General features: G+C 39.3%; 1 protein-coding gene across 5 annotated transcripts in view; it reads left to right on the forward strand.

The window, feature by feature from the left end:
• Positions 1 to 19,423, forward strand: part of EPB41L4B (erythrocyte membrane protein band 4.1 like 4B) — a 169,681-nt gene that overhangs the window by 55,854 nt on the left and 94,404 nt on the right. For all 5 annotated transcript variants that reach the window (XM_068195520.1, XM_068195510.1, XM_068195548.1 and 2 more), the window contains exons 3-11: positions 6,685 to 6,727; positions 8,907 to 8,985; positions 12,377 to 12,421; positions 13,128 to 13,180; positions 17,232 to 17,352; positions 17,969 to 18,056; positions 18,612 to 18,700; positions 18,936 to 19,005; positions 19,178 to 19,347. In XM_068195520.1, coding sequence (XP_068051621.1) covers positions 6,685 to 6,727; positions 8,907 to 8,985; positions 12,377 to 12,421; positions 13,128 to 13,180; positions 17,232 to 17,352; positions 17,969 to 18,056; positions 18,612 to 18,700; positions 18,936 to 19,005; positions 19,178 to 19,347 — 758 coding nt within the window. The remainder of the gene's footprint in view (positions 1 to 6,684; positions 6,728 to 8,906; positions 8,986 to 12,376; positions 12,422 to 13,127; positions 13,181 to 17,231; positions 17,353 to 17,968; positions 18,057 to 18,611; positions 18,701 to 18,935; positions 19,006 to 19,177; positions 19,348 to 19,423) is intronic.

The following is a 19,423-nucleotide window of genomic DNA, read 5'->3' on the forward strand; positions in this document are numbered from 1 at the left end:
CATTGGGTCAGGGACTTGTAGGGCCTTGGTTCATTATGACTGCCTCTGCTACATCTGTCTGAATTTTCTTTTAAGGGCTCATTGATCTTTTTTTTTTTTCAGCTGTTGCTTTTGCTATTACTGCCATGACTTCTTAAGATGTGAGGGATGGGGAAAAATGAGCAGTTCAAAACAGTCAATTAGCCTCATAGTGTGATATCTGGGAGCCTTTTTCTTTTGTACGCCTTAATACTTTAACAAGTGTTCATGGAGCAGAAGAAAATAGGGACAAGCCTTATTTTCAATATACTGGATGTGGGAAAGAAGGGAGACTGGTAAATATTTTGAAAATGCTAAGTGTTTCCTTTTCTGCTACTGTTAGAAACATATTATTTTCCCCATGAATAAGCTGTGACATTCCTCTGTGACTCAGTTTCCCCTCCCTGAATCTCTCTCACTCCTCTGGATGATGAGCACTTTGGGACTGTGGTTGTTGCAGGACGTGTGGATTGTAGCCAAGAGCAAAAAATACCAGTCACAGATGGAGGGTCCCAAAAGCTGTAGAACATGCTGTAGCACTCTGTGCTTCAGTTTCTAATAGTGGCAGTGATAGGAATGCCAGTTCAGTAACTGGACAAAGGCAGTATGGCCGACTCCAGAGTGATGCAGAACATCTGACGAATGTGGAACATTTCCAGCTGTGGCTGTCCAAGTCTGTATTGTGGTTTGTGAACACTTGGTGGAAGACTCTAAAACACTAACAAATTCCAATCTTTAGTCTTCCAGTAGCAGCTGCTGTTTTGGGAGGACCTTTTTCTGACACAGACTTGAGAAGCAGGTGTACAGGGCAGGTGGTTGTTGTGCTGTCAGTGATGCTTCTGCACCTCTCTCCTGAGTGTAAAGAATTCTCTCTGGGGCAGCAAACAGTCTGTGCTGGTTTATTTTGTCTTTGTGTGTGTTTGGAGCATAAGTTGAAGAGATTTCTCAGTTTTCTTCCACTGATATAGTCAGGTTTGTTGCCTACTTGTTAAAAATCCCTTCAGTTTATTTTTGAATGTTTGGGCATAGGCATCAAAATAAAAAGTAAATTGCTAGAATTGATCTGGAGTGGTATCTGATTTTGTCTGTAAAGTAAATCGAATGAGAAATATACTAGACCAAGAAAGTTTTTAATATAAATTTATATAATTCTGTGTTTTACTTCTGTCAAGTCTGCAAAGCAAAATATTATTTAGTTATCACGTGGATATGAATATATATATATCCATATTCATAATATATATTCATGGATATGAATTAGGAAAGGCTAATGATCTTGAAGGATGTCCTTACATCTCTCTGTTATTCTTGGTTAATTTATCTGGTCTGCAGTTAAACCACATCACTTATCAGGATGCTTCTGAGGTGGCTCTGTGCCAACTCAGGCCGGGCTTCCATGAATGCCACACAATATGTGGAGGTCTCAGGGCTGGTAGAGATCCATTAAGGCCTCCCAGTGCCCTCATGGCTCTGGAGTTAGCATCTGTGGCCTTGTACTTCCCGAGATCACAATCTGGAGCTTTATCACAGCTCCATGTGCCCCTCTGCTGCTGGACAGCTTTGCTTGCACCCTGCATTGCCTGCACTGTGCCACCGTGTCTGACTTGTGGAAGGTGGCAGCCCTTCACAGGGCTAGAGAGAGCTTGGCATGGCAGCTGCAGAGCGGTGTGAGTTGAAGGGGGCTGCTGGAGGCAGCTGCCCTGCCTTCTTCAGGCCAGGGACAATCAGAAAACGGATAAAACTTTGCACCTGGATCAGGTTGTCCTCCAGCGGTGTTGATGCGGTTCTGTAGCACTGTGCCGGGGCCCTGTTCAACAAGATGCGGACAGCAGTGTCCAAAGAGGCTCTAAATCAAAACTGGCTGCCTGAGACTGAAACCCCTGTAAGATCCCGCCACTATTTCGTGAAAAGTTGGTCTCATCTGAGCCCAAATAGAAACTGTTCACCTCATTAATCCCAGCTTGGTTTTATAACGTGAATGCTTTTTGAGTAGAATTCCCTTTTTTCTTTTTTTTTTTATTTCAAGTTGGGTCAGTGAGATTGTAGAGCAGCATCCTGAAAAATGCCTGCAGGTCTTGTCTGTTGAAAGGGGTGTCTCTATCCAAGCTCCTCATGGCAGCTTCAGTTGGATCTGGTTTCTAGGGGCTGTGTTCAGTCATGTTTGATACCCTCAAGGATGGTGGCTCCACAGTCCCTCTGGGCACCTGTGCTTTGTCTGAACAGCCTCATGGTGTCAGTCTTTCTGTCCAGCTGGGATTTCTCCTGAGTCTGGTACCACTCATCCTTCTGTCATGGAATACCTCTGAGAAGTGTCAATCATCTTCTCTACAGCCTTTCAGTAGGTAGTTGAAGTCACCAGTCAGGTGAGCCTTCATTTTCAAGAGGAGCATAATTTTCTAGGAGGGATTAGAGAAACATGAGAATAATACAGCATTGTTTTATGTTGTGAACTCTTGGGAGATTATCCTGTTTCTAAGTATATGTTTGTGTACTCCCTGAGTTTCTACATGACCCCAGTTCTCATTTGGTTTTCTGTTACTATCATAATAATGTTGAAAGGGGACCTGCAAAAGAAAAGAGGGCTTTTGCTCCTTTGCTCCCTTTTAAATCTGTAAATGTAGAGAAATCCCCAAACTGTGGTTTGGTAGGTAGAATTTTTATTGGCTTGATTTTTTTCTTGGTGTTTCCTCCCTCCATGTGATACGTGCATTTTTAACTTCTCTGCTTTAGAAGGTTGTGTGAGTAATGGCAGGCAGCTTGGTAGGATTCAGGTGCCTTGGAAACCAGAAAGCAAGAAGACAGTTGAAGGGATAATTGACTTTTGGTTTTAAAAGTGCCAGCTTTTGTTTAGCACACCTTCTTTCTGAACTTGATCACTGAGCATGATTCTCACTCTTGTACCTCCAGGCATCACGTGAGAAAGCTTTCAACTGATATTTTTCAGAGGACAAATAAAAATATCAATAAGAATAGGCTTCCTCTTACCGATAGTTAAATATATAAATAAGCATAAGGGAGAACAGTCAATTCAAGATGTTCTTCATGCATAGAAAGCCAATCAAAAAGGGTCAAATGCATTTTTTTTCCTTTTCAGGTCACCTTTGAGGGCTGTATAAATCAAGATAAGGAATATTCATTATTTTAGGAAGCAAGTAGAGAGGTGGTGGAATTTGCAAAGCTCAGGTGTGTGATGGGATTATGTCAGCCTGTGGAAATCCTCCTTTCAGGCCTCATTTGGTACTCACGTGGTCCTTATAAGCTGACTGCTTTACCAGCTGTAGTTTATCTGCTGTATCTTGACACAAATTTATCCTTCCCATGCTGTATATCTATTTTGAGAAAATATTGGCTACAGCCATTAGGAAATGCTGAGCTACTTATTTTTTCCCCTTCACTTCAGTAAAGTGAGTGATCAACAGGAGACTATGCTGAGATAAATACATGTTTCCAGTATTTTAAGAAATTATTTTTTAAGGGTGCTTCTTTCATGTAGAATTGATTGGTGTTTGTTTTCAACACATGAATCCCAGTCAATGGCTACTGTGTTATGTCAGTTAATACCATAGGAATTCATTTGATAGAGCAAAGAAATTTTGCTGAGATTAAAGAGGACTAAATTGAAGTTAATCTAGCATTTGACCTTCCAGTTTACCTGACAAAATTAAAGGAGGGACCACAGTGGTCTCTGCAGGTTATGATGGGAAGTGAAGAGGGAGGTGCTGAGCTCTCCTCCCTGGTACCCAATGACAGGATGTATGGGAGTGGTTCAAAACTGGATCATGGGAGGTTCAGAATGGACACTGGGAAGCATTTCTTTACCAACAGGGCTGTCAAACACTGGAACAGACTTCCTAGAGTAACTGCTGTCCCAAGCCTGTCAGTCTTAAAAGATATTTGGACAATGCCCTTAACATGAAGTGGTCAGACAGTGGGACTAGATGGCCATTGTAGGTCCCTTCCAGCTGAACTACTTGTTCTGTTCTAGCATAATCATGCTGGTAATTCTGATTACCTGCAGTTTGATTAGGTTTGGGTTTTTCTTCTCTTAAAAGAAGAAAAGCAGCTTAGACACTGTCTTCCTATTAAAACACAGTCCTAAAGCAATTTATCCCTTTCCTCCTCCTTGTTCTGCACTGATATTTCCAAGTCCAAACAGGATACAGGGATTATCGTGGGGTATGGTTGAAATGAGTCTGGTCTGTCTTGGTCCTACAATGTGAGATCCATAGTTAAGTTTCTTTGGTGAGTCCAGATCCTGAAATTATGTATGGTCATTTAGCTAGAGCACAAGATAGGCAAAGATACAGTCTTAGATGCTGAGAGAAAAGCAAGGCTCCTCTGGTTTTATTCAGCTTCCTAGTGAGATTTCAGAATTCATGCTTTCACTTCCCTCTAATTGAGTCAGCAAGCAGTATGTAGCCAAGCCCAAAGCTATTTTAGGCTTTAGCTAGAATGCTTTGATTTTTTTTTTCAGCTCAGAGGGACATTTGGAAGGCTGGTGCGGTACACAGTGTGAAGAAGCCCTCTGACATTATCTGAGGCAAAGAAATGTTAAAATTCAGCCTGATTTTCACAGAAATTGCACAAAATACCTGATTCTGAAAATGGAGTTGCTTCATAAATCTGCATGAAAACTTCTAGGCCTGGGAGCTCTGGGCCAATAATATTGTCAGTCCATGCCCTACCTCTGTCTTTGTATTTATGATCCATGTGGTGGCACATCACACACTTGATGTGTAGTGCAGGATGGGGGTAAAACAGCAGCTCACTGTTGCTTCTGAAGAGAGGTGACTTTAATGCTTGCTTTGCTTTATCTCCTGGAGCCGTCTGCCCCTGGCTGCTTAGGTACAGAGAGTGATGATAGCTTCCTATCTAAGCTCTAGTCAGAGTTAATGGTCTGCACAAGCAGTTCCTGGAGTCTTGTTAGGTATTTTTTTAGCCATTATTTGAAGTATTTGCACTTGCAAATAATCAGTTTGAAACTTACTCTTATTTGAGCTTTAATGTACCTTAAAGACCACATGCCAAGAAAAGGGACTATCAACTGTTTTTTCATTGGGAATTATTATAGTTCAGATTGTGCAGTGCTTGTTCCAGAACATGGTACTAACAGGAGTTTTTGGCATGTATTATAGATGTTTTTTTTACATGAAGCTAAACTTTTCTTTTAATGCATTAATTATATTTGTCTTTGAGAGGCTTTCCTTTAGCCAAGATAAATATTGAATGGAAAGACGTTTTCATAGCTAGGTATTTGAAGAATAAAAAATTTATCTGCCCTGGAGCTGCGAAAGTGACAGACTTATATAATTTCAGTTAAAAAAAAAATGGCAAAGTTTCAATGTTGATTTTTTCCTTATAAAAATTTTGATATTTCACAAAGCTGTAATTTTTCATAAGAGAGCAAAATAGAGGCAAAGTAAATCACTGGCAACTCTGAGGAATGTATTTATATGAGCTGCTGTAATGTTTCATTTCCATTCTGGTAGAGATTTCTACCAGATTAGGGATTATAAGAATTCATTTCTTGGCAGCCTCACTTAAGGGAGTCTTGCAAGTCTGCAAATAAAATCACCTTCAGAATCATTGTTCCACTTCTCTTTCTCCCTCTTGTGAGATTTATTTACCTTAAGGGTCGTAAGCTGTCAGACTTTTGATCTGTACACATCTCTACCTGTGATAAATTTTTGCCTTGGTTTAGAACATAGTTAATAAATACCAGTATTACTAGACAACAAATAATTTTGCAAATTTATTCAGCCATTGTAGCGTGATGGTGTAACAATAAGTAGTCATTGAGAGATTATCCTTTTTCTGAAAACATTAATGCTTTAATAGGAAAGAAGGAAGAGAGTTTTTTCCTAAGATTTTGTTTCATAGTACCTAGTTTATAATTTTAAAATATATGTAAAGATAGAAAAATACTTACTTCAAAGAAATCCAAAACTCTCTTACCACTTTGTATGACAGAAACATTTACACAGAGTTGCTTCAAATAAGACTGCAGCCTTCTGTAGGACATTGAGCAGAGACTGTCAAAGATTTAAGCTAAATTTATACCAGATTGTGTTTATTGCTGCCTTTCTGTAGATACAACTAACACTGAGAAGAGAGTGTGTAAACTTAGCTGGGAATCATATGTTTTTGTCTTCCTTGTTGCACTATTCCAGATCTCCTGCCTTAGTTTAAAAAGGAAGGGTGGGGTATACATCAGTGTTTCCCAAATGCTTTTAATGGGGTTAAGTCTCCATCCTTACCTTGAAAAAACTTGGCTATGGAGCAGTGGCAGGCAGGATAGTACAGGCTCTGGAGGGTCTCCATCAAACAGAGGTTTAAAGGAGGCTGAAACTCAGGGATTTGGGGCAAAAGGGTGCCTTCCTTACACACCACTGCTTTGTGGCCTTGCATTTTGAAGTTTCTTCTCTGGAAGAGTGGCTTGCTTGGTAGTACTGATAAATTTAAAAATCAAGCTTTCCCATGTGGAAGAAGGGAAGCTATTAAACGTGCCAATAAACACTTTCACCAATATGCAGAAGTTTAGAAAATAAATACAGCAATATTTCCTTATAAGTGATTTTTATCTGTTAAATTTTATTGTAATCACTTTATGGAGTCAACAAAATCTTGAAATGGAACTGCTTCTAAGTGTGGATTTTCTTTTTTTAGCACTGGTTGGACCATTCAAAATTCATTAAGAAGCAAATAAAAAGTAAGTACTATGTCTCTGCCTGTTTATTTTGTTACCTCCTAAAGAATTTGAATTTAGAGTATTAGAACATGATAGAGAATGTTTCAATTTGGCCTTTAATGGAATAAATATTCTGTAGAAAATAGTTTTAATTTAATGAGTAATTGGCTGCATATGTTATGAATAAAGGCAAGAGCACTTATTAAGCAGTAGCCCAGCCTTCAGAAGCCCTTGTTAAACCTGTGCTGTTTGTCTAAGGCAGAGTAGGTTGCCAGGTAATTTCAGTGGGATCTGTGAAATTAGGTTGCCTGGACACAGATCGCGGTTCCTGTCACTGCTTCTGATCCAGAACAGATATCCTGCAATTTCTTTCAGAGAGTGAATGGAAAATACTTCATTGTGTAATGATTAATTTTTTTTCCTCCAGATTATTATTTTAGAATTGAAACTAGCAGAAATACCTGCTGTTTTGTCAAATGTAGTTTTGAAATAGCTGCTGTTTCATCAAAGGTAGTTTTGGATGGAGGGGTTGGTGGACTGTGTTTTCTGTGAAAATTGTCTAAGGCAAGGAGGTAGCTCCTGGATTTTTGATAATCTGGTTGCAGGCTTGGGTACAGTACAGCATTGGCATTAACATATGTTGTTACAATACTGTAGTTGGCAACAGTCATGGGCCATGAAGACATGGCTTCAGTGATATTAAAATGTGTTTTTCAAGAAAATCGTTGACCAACTTGTAGGATCTCACAGAGATAGGTCTTGGTTTCTTCAGTGGTGCTTTGCCTTTCTTTTTGATGAGTAGCCAAGTACGTAGATGATTTTTGTAAACCGTGGAGTTCTTCAAAGGCCTTTAGGATAGTTTGCTGTCACCCCATGTTATGTGGGTGTCAGCCTGCTAGAATCCATGGTGAAGATAGCTGCTATGTGTAAGGTTTATGCTGTTTGGTTTTCTCTCCCCTTTTCATCTCACCACAGACTGCTTTACCTTAGGTGACTACCTGATTTGCAGCTGCACTTTCTCTAATAGCTTTGTCCTGGAAGATCAGTGATTCGTAACACCTTCATCCAGGTGTTTTTGTCTGTTTTTAATGTGTGAAGGGCCTGTTTTAAAAAGAATTTGGCCAGTCCTGGCTCTGAGGAATGTTGAAGAGGGAAGCAATTTGTTGGGTGTTGTAAAGGTCTGTCTCACAACAGGTTACTTTCCTTTACCTTGAATTCAGCAGGTGCTTTGTGGAGAGTTCCTCTTTCATGATGGATGTTGCTCACTGTTGTCTTTTCCAAGTCATTCTCTCACCTATGCAGATCTCACCAGTGGGGCCGAGCTGTGAGCTCAGGGTGCTATAACCTGACTTACAGGAGCTGCAATGGAAACAGAATCAAAGCTCTAATTATTTGACTTTTAGCTGCATATCATTTAGTAGAAGGATTATCATTATTATACATTTGCTTGTTGATGTGGTGTTACAGAAGACCTTAGAAAAGGGAGGAAAAGTAATTTTTCCAGCAGTTAATACATCAGCAGGCAGTTGGTCGGACGATGAGGGTTAGGCAGATAAGGATGCATTGGTCACAGTTTCATGGTGGCTGGATAACTTCCTATTACCTGCGTTACATGGGGAGTCATGTAGCATTCACCTTCTGACATTAGAAAACACAGTTCTTGCAACCACATAGAGTTTTCTGTGTTCATGGATGCCTTTCAGAGTCTTCTCCAGCACTTCTCAGTCTGTTTATCTTACCTTTTCAAATCAATGTATTTCAATCAAAAGCTGATCTATTGGGTAGGGGTTTTTTTTGGAGTAGTGTTTGTGCCTGGTAAGAAGGAGCATCACCCTCTCCTTCCCTCTTCCTTCCATTTCCCCCTGGGCCCAGCAACAGGGAGTGTACCTGGAAATTGCTGTCATTCACAGCATGCTGTGAGGCACCCCTCTTTGGACAAAAAATGTGTTTGTCAAATGGACTATTGCCTTGATAAATTTGAATTAATGAGTATCAAAAGTATGGTAATCATCTATATTTTTTGTTTATTGCATGCATTTTTAAATTAAAAAGACATGAAATATTTTCTTTGAGGAATTTGAAAAATGGAATTCATTTTGGGTCTCTTGGGTTGTGGGGTGGTGTGGGGACTGTTCTACCTTAGGAGAACTGCAACGAGTATAAACCTTTTTTTCCCCATTTAAAATCTCTGCATGTACAGTTGGACCTCCATACACATTGCATTTTCGAATTAAGTACTACTCGTCAGAACCGAACAACCTTCACGAAGAGTTTACAAGGTAGGAACTGCGCACGGCTGAGGGGGGTTTAAGACATCTGAGGCACGTAGGTGTACTGCAAGCAGGTGATTCGAGCTTTCTTATTAAGAGTGCTCATTTTGTCTGCCTTCTTTGGTGTTTTCCTACTGTCAGAGAAACATCGTGGTTTTAATTGCTGCCAGAAAGCATTAATGGGCCTCTCCAAGTGTGTTGGTGTGTAGGAGATGCTGTGTTCTGGTGCTTGGAAGCTGGCAAAGAAAGGCAGTGTTGTGTGGGGAAAGCTGCAGCTTAGAGACACCTGCTCTTGATACCTGCCATCCTCTGAGAGGGGTTTCCATTATGTCCTGCTAAAATGTCAGTGCCCTGCTTTGTTCCTCCTGCCTTGAGACTTGGGGGTGGTTTAATAATGGTACCAAGGGTAAAGAATTGTGGGAATAGCCAGCTTGAGCTCTGGGTTGAGAGTTGATTGAATTGCTTCTGCTTCCCCATGGTTCTTTGTGAAGCAAAAGCCAGCATTGTATAAAGTCACTCTACAAATACCTGGTAGTCCTTTTTTTCAATCTGCTGGGCTATTTTTTGTGGATCTGTAGCTTGCTGGATCCGTAGCACCTTCGTTCAGAGGATATTCTGAAAGCTGGGAAAGGAGCAGCTGTAGGAAAGGGTTTACTTATCTTTTCTATCTGCTTACTTTGTGTCTTCTCTGTATAGTAGTCACCTATCTTAATGTTATTTTATCTTTTCTTTTGTTCTGCTTCTCACCGTAGGGCTCTTTCTGTGTCTTCTAATTTGCTTGGCAATAATCAATGTACTCCTAATCAGCCTAAGGTGTTTAAAGATGGTAGATTGTTGTAGTTCATGTGCATGTGATGTTTACATTAAACTTATGCCTGCAGGCAAATGATTACTGTCTCCCTCTCTGTCTGCTGTGCCAACCATGGGGTTTTTTCACTGCCTGAGACAAGATTTAAGGGCTAATTGTCACCACCTCATGATACAGACATAGGGTCTTCGATATCCATTATCAATTTAGTCCAGCAGTGATAATTCAATAAAAGGGCATATTCCTATAGAATGTATAATTAACTTATAAAAATCCCTGCCACTTATGGAGCTGAGTATAAGATCTTAAGAGAATCCAAAAATCCGGATGATTTATGGACATCTCTAATGAGAAAATGCAGTTAAATTAGTAGGAATAATATGTGTTTTCTGGAAATTGATCTAAGTCTTCATACATCAGGGTACATTTCTGACAAGTATTACATTTCCCCTGTGGTCAAATTATGGCATTACTGTCTACCACAAGATTTCTTGCTTAGTGCTCTGAAGCATATGATCCTAGTCACAGTGAAATTGGGTTTCTGAGCTATGATCACATTGCTGTGATCAAGTAAGACATTTTGTCTGAAAGTATTAACCTCTGATGCCTTGTGATCTAATTATTGCTGAAAGGTGACATTTCAGAAAACTATTTTAATTAGAAAAACACTTTAGTCAGCTAAATATTCAGTGTTGTGAACAATTTCCTTTAATTATAAGCTTGACAGAAGACCAGTGTGAAACTGTGTAAGAAAAATTGGGGTGCCTTTTTTTTTTTTTTTTCTTCTTTTTTTTTGTTGGGGAAAGTAGTTTTGAATTGAAGAATTTTATAGTTCTTAAATTTTTAATTCTTTTAATTTATCAAGGTTTTCTTAAGAGTCTTTATGCTAGTTAGATCATATGTTATATGTAGCATGTTGAGTAAAAAGGGAAGATTAATAACTATATACTCAAAATCATTCCAAGTAGAAAAGAAATCATCATTAACAGTAACTGTGAACTGGTAGGGGGTGTTCAAAATTCCTTCTGGAGATCTGCTTTCTATTAGACTTCAATTTCTAGTGAAGCTACAAACATCATATTCTCATAATTAACACAGTATTGGGAAGCATCAAAACCCTTCACCTGCTCTGTCATTTTTTCAGTTTAAAAACACAGTTTAAATACAGTGCATTTTGGAAGACATCTTCTGTCACTTGTGTGAGATTAGTTTGTTTAGTTAGAAGAGCAACAGAGGAACGTGTCTGTACTTTGTGGATAATTTTCTAAGGTATCTTGCTGATTTGGAGTAGCAACGATTGAGATGCCAGTGTTTGTCAGCCTGCACACAGAAAAGGAGCCAAGGGTAAGCCTTAACCATCAGAGCAGGGCTGCAGCACTGCACAAGCCCCCTGAAACTCATAAGAGCTCTGCCCAGAGTCTTCTTGCAAATTTAGAAGAGTTCATGGGATTGTGAATCATCTGGGCTATCAATAAGAACAGAATGTATACTTGTCCCTACCTTACTACCCTTAATCTATGCATGCAAATAGCCGGATTTGATTGGCAGTCAGGTATTAGCCAAGTATGTGAATCAGAGATGTACCAAAGAGCTAACATGGATAAATCTGATTCTGCTCTAGTGTTATCATGAGAAATCTTAATCTTCCTTTTCATTTCTGTTTTCCCTGTCTGATTCCAATTATTTTTCCTTCGTCACATTCACTCCACATTCTCTGTGATGAAAAAAACCCCACTTTCTTTCCAGCATCCTTTGTAAAGGCAGGAGAGGTCTGTCTTTGCGTTTACTGGGCTCTCAGGAATGCTTCCTGCTTTCTTCTCTTGAGTCACTCATCTTTGCAAGCCTCGCCCCATAGTGTCCAGAGCAGTGCAGAGCCTGCCTCTGCCTTCCCATCCTCTACACATCCCTTGCATGACACAGGGCACTTGTACATGCCTCAGAGCCCAGCTCTGAGTGGTGTCAGTGAAGCGTGCCTAGAACTAAAGATTAGCAAAGCAACAGCTTAAAATACAACAACAGTTTGAAGGCTGTAAATTTCTACTTGGCATACTAAATAAATGTGTGAGCTCTATGGAGCTTTTATTCAGAACTTCTCTGCTATTAAGTGACATTTTGGTATGAACCTTTCCTTTTGCCCAGTTTGGACTTTTTCCATGTTCTGTATTTGTGTTTGAGAAAGCAGCTCTGAAGCCTACATGCTTTTATCTGTGTTTTGTTTCTAGATACTGTAGTTTGATTCCTGCCTGAATTAGGTAAGACCCAAGTTTAGGAGAACACTGGAGTGTTAGTAACATTTAGGTTGCTGTGGTGTATGCCCAGATAGAGCACATGCTAAACAGCAAGACTTTGGACAATGTCCTGAACACAACCAGTGGACAAAAAAATGTTCTTCTCTTTGATTCTAGTGAAAGCTGTGGGAGCTTTGAAGCTTTCAGGGTGTATCTGTGTGATCCCAAAGGCCCATTTTTGTGTAAAGAGCTAGTTAGTCAAATTGCTGTTACTACTCAATGAATTGGGGTATTCTTCCAGACAGCTGAACTAGCAGGATGCCACTGTAATTACTTTTGACTTTCTGAATTTTGTATTTGTCAGGTACCTGTTTGTATTACAGCTCCGGCAAGACATTCTTTCAGGGAAGTAAGTACCTTTTTACACTTGCAGCTGTAATTTAAAGAATTTTTAATAGTTAATCTCCTAGTGCATTTTGTTTTTTCTTTAGAATACAGACATATAGGACTTTGTGTGTATCATGTCTATATTACTGACAAATAGAATGGGTAAAGATTTTGATGGATTGATCAGGTGATGGAAATGTTTAAAGAGAGTGAAAGCAGTCCTGGGTTTTAAGACTTGAAAATGTAACATGGGCTTGCCACATTTTCTCAGTATGGTGGGTGAAATAGAGGATGAGAAAGTTGAAGTACAACACTTTTCGTTCAAGTCAACTCTGAAAAAATACTTTGTGTTTTTATAGTCTTACCCTGACCAATAGTCATTCACACCTGCACTTTTTTTTTTAATTACAGAAACAAAAAACTTCAAATGCATATTTTCTAAAATAGAGTGTTAAAGTAAAAATGGTTCCTTAGTTGATTTAGTGTTTTCTCTGCTAGTTCTTGTTTTATGGTGAAGTGTATCATGTTTAATGCTAATCAGAATGTACCAACTTAGGAAATAATCATATACAAGGAACAATTAATTGTTGATGCTTCATAGCATTAGTAGTTTGTGGAAGTTAATGTTTCCAGCTTTCGTGTCAGGCTTCTTTTTAGCTTTATTGCAAGAGGAATTCACTGACAAGAGATGTGATTTTTATAGTGTCATTTTTTGTTTTGTTTTTAAGACTGAAATGCCCATATGAAACTGCAGTTGAACTAGCAGCTCTGTGTCTTCAAGGTATGCAATCTTTTGAAAGTGGTTTGTCCAAATTTATTAAAAAACTCACCTGCTGGTTTCTTTTCTTCTGTTACTAATGCATTCTTACTGATCATATATAAATGCCATTCTTTTACCCAAGGAGAAGAATTTTAGGGAGATCACTTTCTTGCCTTGCGTCTGTTCATAGCTTCTGAACTACATCAGCCAATATCAGCACACCTGATATGGGGAGGGACACTCTAAAGCACAGCTAGACAAAAGCTTCATGGAAACCCAGGACTGATCAGGGAAGAAGGACCCAAAATAGCTCCCTACTGAGGGAGAAGCTGTGGTGTGTGCACAAGTGTTACCACTTGAGGTTGAAGAGCCAGCTGGCCCTTCACACAGTTTGTGGGAGGTGGGTGCCTGTGAATTTGGGCTTCCTGCTGCCTGAACAGTGCCTGTGAGAGGAAGCCTCCACTGTGGATGACTCGGGAGATGGTTACAGGGCAGGAGGGAGGGAGTGGCAGGTACTAGAGAGGAGAGAATTATATGGGAGGGTAAGAACTAAGATCACTTCTGTGGCAGGAGCACAGATTTCACCATGTAAAAGCAATTCGAGTACACTGGATTTCATTACGTTATTGTAGGACAATGTGGGTTTTTGTTGCTGCAAGCATGTTAATACTAATATTTGTTCCATTTCGAGAAATTTGTTTTGCAGATGGGGAGAAAATTTTTGTAATGAAGCTCAAATCAAGTTTATTTTTTCCTAAAAGAAAGTGCAGTGAGCTGGACCATTCTAAGCAAATCAGTAGCAACATTACTTGAAATGGAAAAATTCTCTTCCTGTTTCACTGGTGGTTGAGCCGTGGCACACAGACAGCTTAGGCAGAGTTGCTTAGTTTAATACAGCAGTGGAAATAACTTAGTGATTCTAGATGGACTTGATAGGCAAAACTGGGAATTCAGTTCCAAGCAGCAACAGGTGTAAATCTTAAGGCATTGTTTTATTGTACCAGTTGGCACAACTGTGATTGTCAGGTGTGCAAAGAACTGCTGCAGGCGCAGACTCTGTTTGTCTTTTTGAGGTGGAGGAAATGCAGAACCCGAATTTGATTTGTTGCTTACGTTTCCACAGATAAAAACTCTGATAGCCTCACATCTGGTCCAAGCAAGGAGGACCAAGCAAAGAATAATAGGTTGATGCCTCATCATTTTGGGTAGCAGCTGACACCTGTGATTACTGTGTAAATGCAATACAATAGCTGACCATCATGTTTATGATGTGTCCAGCTATCTACCAAAACTAGTTCTCTTTGATGCTGTCTGTGGGAACATGCTTTTATACTTTTTTGCTGTCTTTTTTTTTTGTTTCAGTTTTCCAGTATTTTGACATTATTGCAATAAGCTTGTCCAAAATTATTTTATTATTGCAACTAATTCATTCTCTTTGCTGACATATATAATAATAAGCATTTTTGGTGTAAAGATTGCTACATTTTATTGATATTGGAAACATAATTAAGCAGAAAAGTATAAAGAAATTTCAATTATTCCCTCCTCAGTGGGTTACATTTTCTTTGTAAAATGCAGTCTTGCTCCTTAGTCTGCCTTTCCTAAGAGTGAGGAAAAAGCAATGAATTACTATTTAGGCATCAGTAGTCTGAGCCCTCTGAAAGAAGAGTTTTCACAGATAAGCTTTAAATTTCATACATGTATTTTTATCAAGGCAGTTTTCTGTTAAAGTAATTCTGGGTTTCCAATAGCAATTTCCAGGGTTGATTTTTTTTGTTTGTTTGTTTGTTTGTTTGTTTTTTTTGTGTGAATCATCTTTCAAACAAAGTGTTGATTTCTTGCCAGTCCCATGAAGGAAATTCTGTAGCGAGTAACACTGATTTGTAGTATGGGGTAACATATGAAGCAGACAGGTAATATTATGCTTCACTTAGGGATTATCTGTGGAAATGTTGTCATTAAACTTGAGTTCTCACTGTTACAGTTAGGTTTTAACTGCATCATTAGTGTTGTATGGTCTTAGTGTTTATCCAGATATACTTTTGAAGCTGCTAATTATATTGAAAAGGAAAACATTTTCTCGCATCTCCGGTTTTCAGTTCTAATCATAAGACATCTTCATGGAATGCTGCAAACTTTTTTTCCCTCTGTATAAAAGAATGAGCTATATATTTAAAAATAAATATATTTTTGCAGTTTTCAAAAACTTTCTGGGAAAAATCCTTTTGAAAATGTCCCCCAGGTTATTTTTTGAAGAACACTGATAATGTATATACATGTGTTATGTAATGCCTGCCCCACCTTCCACCCTCCCCCCAAAAAAAGGGCTGAAAAGGGGCATGCCAAAGCATGTCATGAAGACAAAAATGAAGAGATGGGTGTTGTGCTGTGCCCTTGCATCTCAAAATATTAGTGCTGCTGAGCCCCTCTTTGTGTTTTCTGTCCTACAAGCTCATGATTCTTCTCATCCCTACACATTTTCTTTACAGCACAGTCAGCCTTCGTTCCCTGCCTTCTCTCTCAGTTAAGTAGTAGAGAAATCTCCCATGTTTTTCCTGGGTGGTTGGCAACACATAAAACTTCAGATCCATACCTTTTTCTATCCCCTTGAATTCTTCCTTGCTAATGTGTTTGCTGTGGCTCCCTCTTGTATACTGGAGACAGGACTGCCAGTAATTCTTAATATCTGGTTAAATAGGCTTCCAGCTTTGATGAAACAGCCACAGAGTCGAGATATCTGTATGTCCTTTTCTTTAGCAGAGATAAGAATACTGTAACTCACTATGGAAGATTACTGTTGCGAGTAAAATGTGTGTGTGAGACAGTAATTAAAAATGAAGACCAATGAACTCAATCCCTTTAATATCTTCAGGACTGCTAAATGTTTCAGCAAAGCTCAAGTTCTCAAAACCACCTAGCTGGTGTTAGCAGCCAACAGATTGGATTTTGAATGTAACTTCCTATCTACTAATGGATCCTGTTAAGTATTTTTGAAGTGTGGCTGTGACTGAAATTTTTGCAGCTGTTAAGTGTAAAAGCGCCCTGAAGGAATAAAACTGTTTTCTTCAAGGGATTTAGTTTCCCTCAATGCTTTTTCATTTTTATTTTTATTTTGGTAGTAGTAGCAAGAGTAGTAAACAGCTAAGAAACGCTGACTGACAAAGGCTTGGTTGGGAATCACATCATATGTCAAGTGGCACATGGTGTTGCTGAAGAGTGTATTTTCCACTGATGCTTGCCACACAGTCCTGAGGCATTGATGCTGCAGCCTCTTAGTACAGCTGAGAGGCTCCAGGAGCAAAGCTGTCACAGACACAAGGCAGTTAATGGTGTCAGTCACTGAAATGCTCAGCACTTGCATCTCCTGCTGAGCTCAGTGGAGTTGGAAAGTGTTCTTCTCCTAGAAAAGAAAACACCGGAGCCTAAGCATATAAGTATAAAGTGACACCTTAATTATGTTTACGTTTCAGCAATTTTCCTTAAAAATTATTAATCTGAATATTGCACCACCACTGTGATTTAAAAAACCACACAGCTGTATCACTGGTTTAATGAGATTAGGTATTCACTTCATGTTTTTACATTAACAGAAATATAACTCCTAAATTTGTCCTAAACCAGGAAAAATAACAAAGCATGCAATAGAATGGGAAGTGTTAGGGAGTAAAAAGTATGCAACGAGAGGAAGTTTCAAAGTAACCACTTCTAAAACAGAAGATGCATTGATGATTGTTTTTAATAGAAACTTTGTTTTCTATAAGTGCTTTCAAATCCAGAGAGTCGGCTTTAGTTGAACTGGTTCAGTCATAACATTCCTGCAGGTCAGAATTCTGTACCACAACCTTACTCCGCTCCTGCAAATGCATTTATCTGACTTCTGCTGTAAAGTCTGGTTTGAATTTATTGGGGCCAGGAGTGGGGGCCTGGAATGTTAAAGCATTGATACAAGTGCATTCTGCAACATGCTTAGGAACTTGCAAACTATCCTTGTCTTTGCAGGGATAATGGAATTAAATCTTTCTGGTCATCCCAAGATCTTTATATTTTTAATTTCTCAATTGATTGATTTCAGCTGAGCTGGGAGAGTGTGAACACCCTGAGCACACACCAGAGCTCGTGTCTGAATTCAGGTTTGCACCAAACCAGACTGAAGCAATGGAATTTGACATTTTTCAGAAATGGAAAGAGTGCAGGTAGAGTACCTGTGTGGGAGTGGGGTCTCTAGCAACAGGTTTTTTTCTCTTCTAAAGTCAAATCCTTTCAACAGGCATGAAAAGGGGATTATGTTTGTCAGTAGAGAAGTATTGTAAAAAGGCTTTAAGCCTTCTCCTTCCCTAGAAATGGCAGGCAGTAATTTAGGGAAGGTTGGTGGGGCAACTTTTAATTTTTTAATGGTTTTTCTTTGGGTTATGTTGTAATAATTTAAGGAGACGGGTCTTTTTCCTGTTTATGTTGGAAATAAATCTCTTTCTCTCCCTTTCTCCCCTTCTTTCATTCAAACATAAATTTTATGTTCAGGATGGTAGCAAACTCATTTTCTTGTCTTTTGTTAATAAATATTTTACATTTTGGTGATGCTTCGTTATGTGAACTGTCATCCTTATTGGTAATTTTAGACCTTTTTGCGTTTTCAGTCCTCTGTTTTATTTTCATTTGGAGGGAAGATGGTAAAAACATAAGCTAAGCTTGAAATACCATTTATTGTCATTAAGATTCAGGACACAAAGAAAAGGGTTAGGGGAATGAATCTGAAAGCATTTAAAGTGGACAAGAATTTTTTACCATAAAGTGTGAATTTTATGTTTATAGGGGAAAGAGCCCAGCGCAGGCTGAATTGTGCTACTTGAACAAGGCTAAATGGCTAGAAATGTATGGTGTAGATATGCATGTAGTTAAGGTAAGATCCATGTGATGTTTTATTTTTTCAGTGTCAGGTCCCTGCCCTGGTGTGGGTCAGTCCCTGAGGAGTGTCCTTGTTATGGTCTGGGTTGTCCCTTAGGCCGTGGTCTCTCAGAAGTCATTGCCACCTGCAGTACTCCTCCCAAGGGTGCTTCTCTGTGCTCCCACAGCATCCCTTTCCACATGCCTTTTCCTGCGTCCCTCAGTTTCTTCCTATTGTGTCTCCTTCCCCTGGCAGGAACTGCCTGCTCTTAAACAGGTCAGGTGAGGTATGGGCTGCCCTGGATAGTGTTGGTGTGGGTCCATCTCCATGGATCTCAGAGCCACTTTGAGCAGCACATAGGCTCCTCCCACAAAGGGCGACTTGCAGCCTTCTGTTGCCAAAATATGCCACTTTGCACTCAACACAGATGCATGTTCTTCTGCTCTGTAATGTTAAAAAAATATGGCAACTTTATTGCTTAGTTTAAGACCTATGGATTTTGCTGTACTACTGTATTAAGGTTTACACTGCTCATGGCAGATTGATTATTTATTCTGTACTTGCTTGCAGGGAAGAGATGGTTGTGAATATGCTCTTGGACTGACACCAACAGGCATATTGATCTTTGAAGGAGCCAACAAAATAGGCTTATTCTTTTGGTAATCTGCTTTTGTGTTATATTCCTTTTAGTTAAAATGCTGAAGTCTTTCTTCTTTGCATAATGGGATCTTGACTTCTAATTTATACTTGAATCTACAAAGTTTAAAATCTGAAGGTTAAATCTGAAGGTAGATTAGCCTGGTTAGAAGTACCACTCTCATATGTGAAATAGTTGTAGAAATAAAATTATTTTAATAGTATTTTAATTTTCTTCTTTTTGATTCTTGTGTTTAGGCCTAAAATCACAAAAATGGACTTTAAAAAGAGCAAACTAACGCTCGTGGTTGTAGAAGATGATGAACAGGTAACTTCTTTCCCTTACTTGGGCCTGATCCAACAAAGTGTGGTGTGTGCTCAGGCTGGTAAGAACACAAGGGAGGCTCAGCACACTGTTGGCCCAGGCTGTGTTTCTCCTACCAAGGACAATAACTAATATCATGCATGCCAACTTCCAAAGCTTTTGTTTCTGCATTTAGGGCAGAGAGCAAGAGCACACATTTGTTTTCCGGTTAGACAGTGCCAAAACGTGCAAACATTTGTGGAAGTGTGCGGTGGAGCACCATGCTTTCTTCAGATTGCGAGCCCCAGCAAATAGTAAATCTAGTAGATCCGACTTCATAAGGCTGGGATCACGCTTCAGATTCAGGTATTTAGTGAAGTAACAGCAATATATTTATACAAAGGAGCAGGTACAGCTTCCAACAGAAGGCAGCAGTTTACTT

The sequence above is a fragment of the Anomalospiza imberbis genome, chromosome 1 (assembly GCF_031753505.1).
Source record: "Anomalospiza imberbis isolate Cuckoo-Finch-1a 21T00152 chromosome 1, ASM3175350v1, whole genome shotgun sequence".
In the NCBI taxonomy this organism is placed as follows: Eukaryota; Metazoa; Chordata; class Aves; order Passeriformes; family Viduidae; genus Anomalospiza; species Anomalospiza imberbis.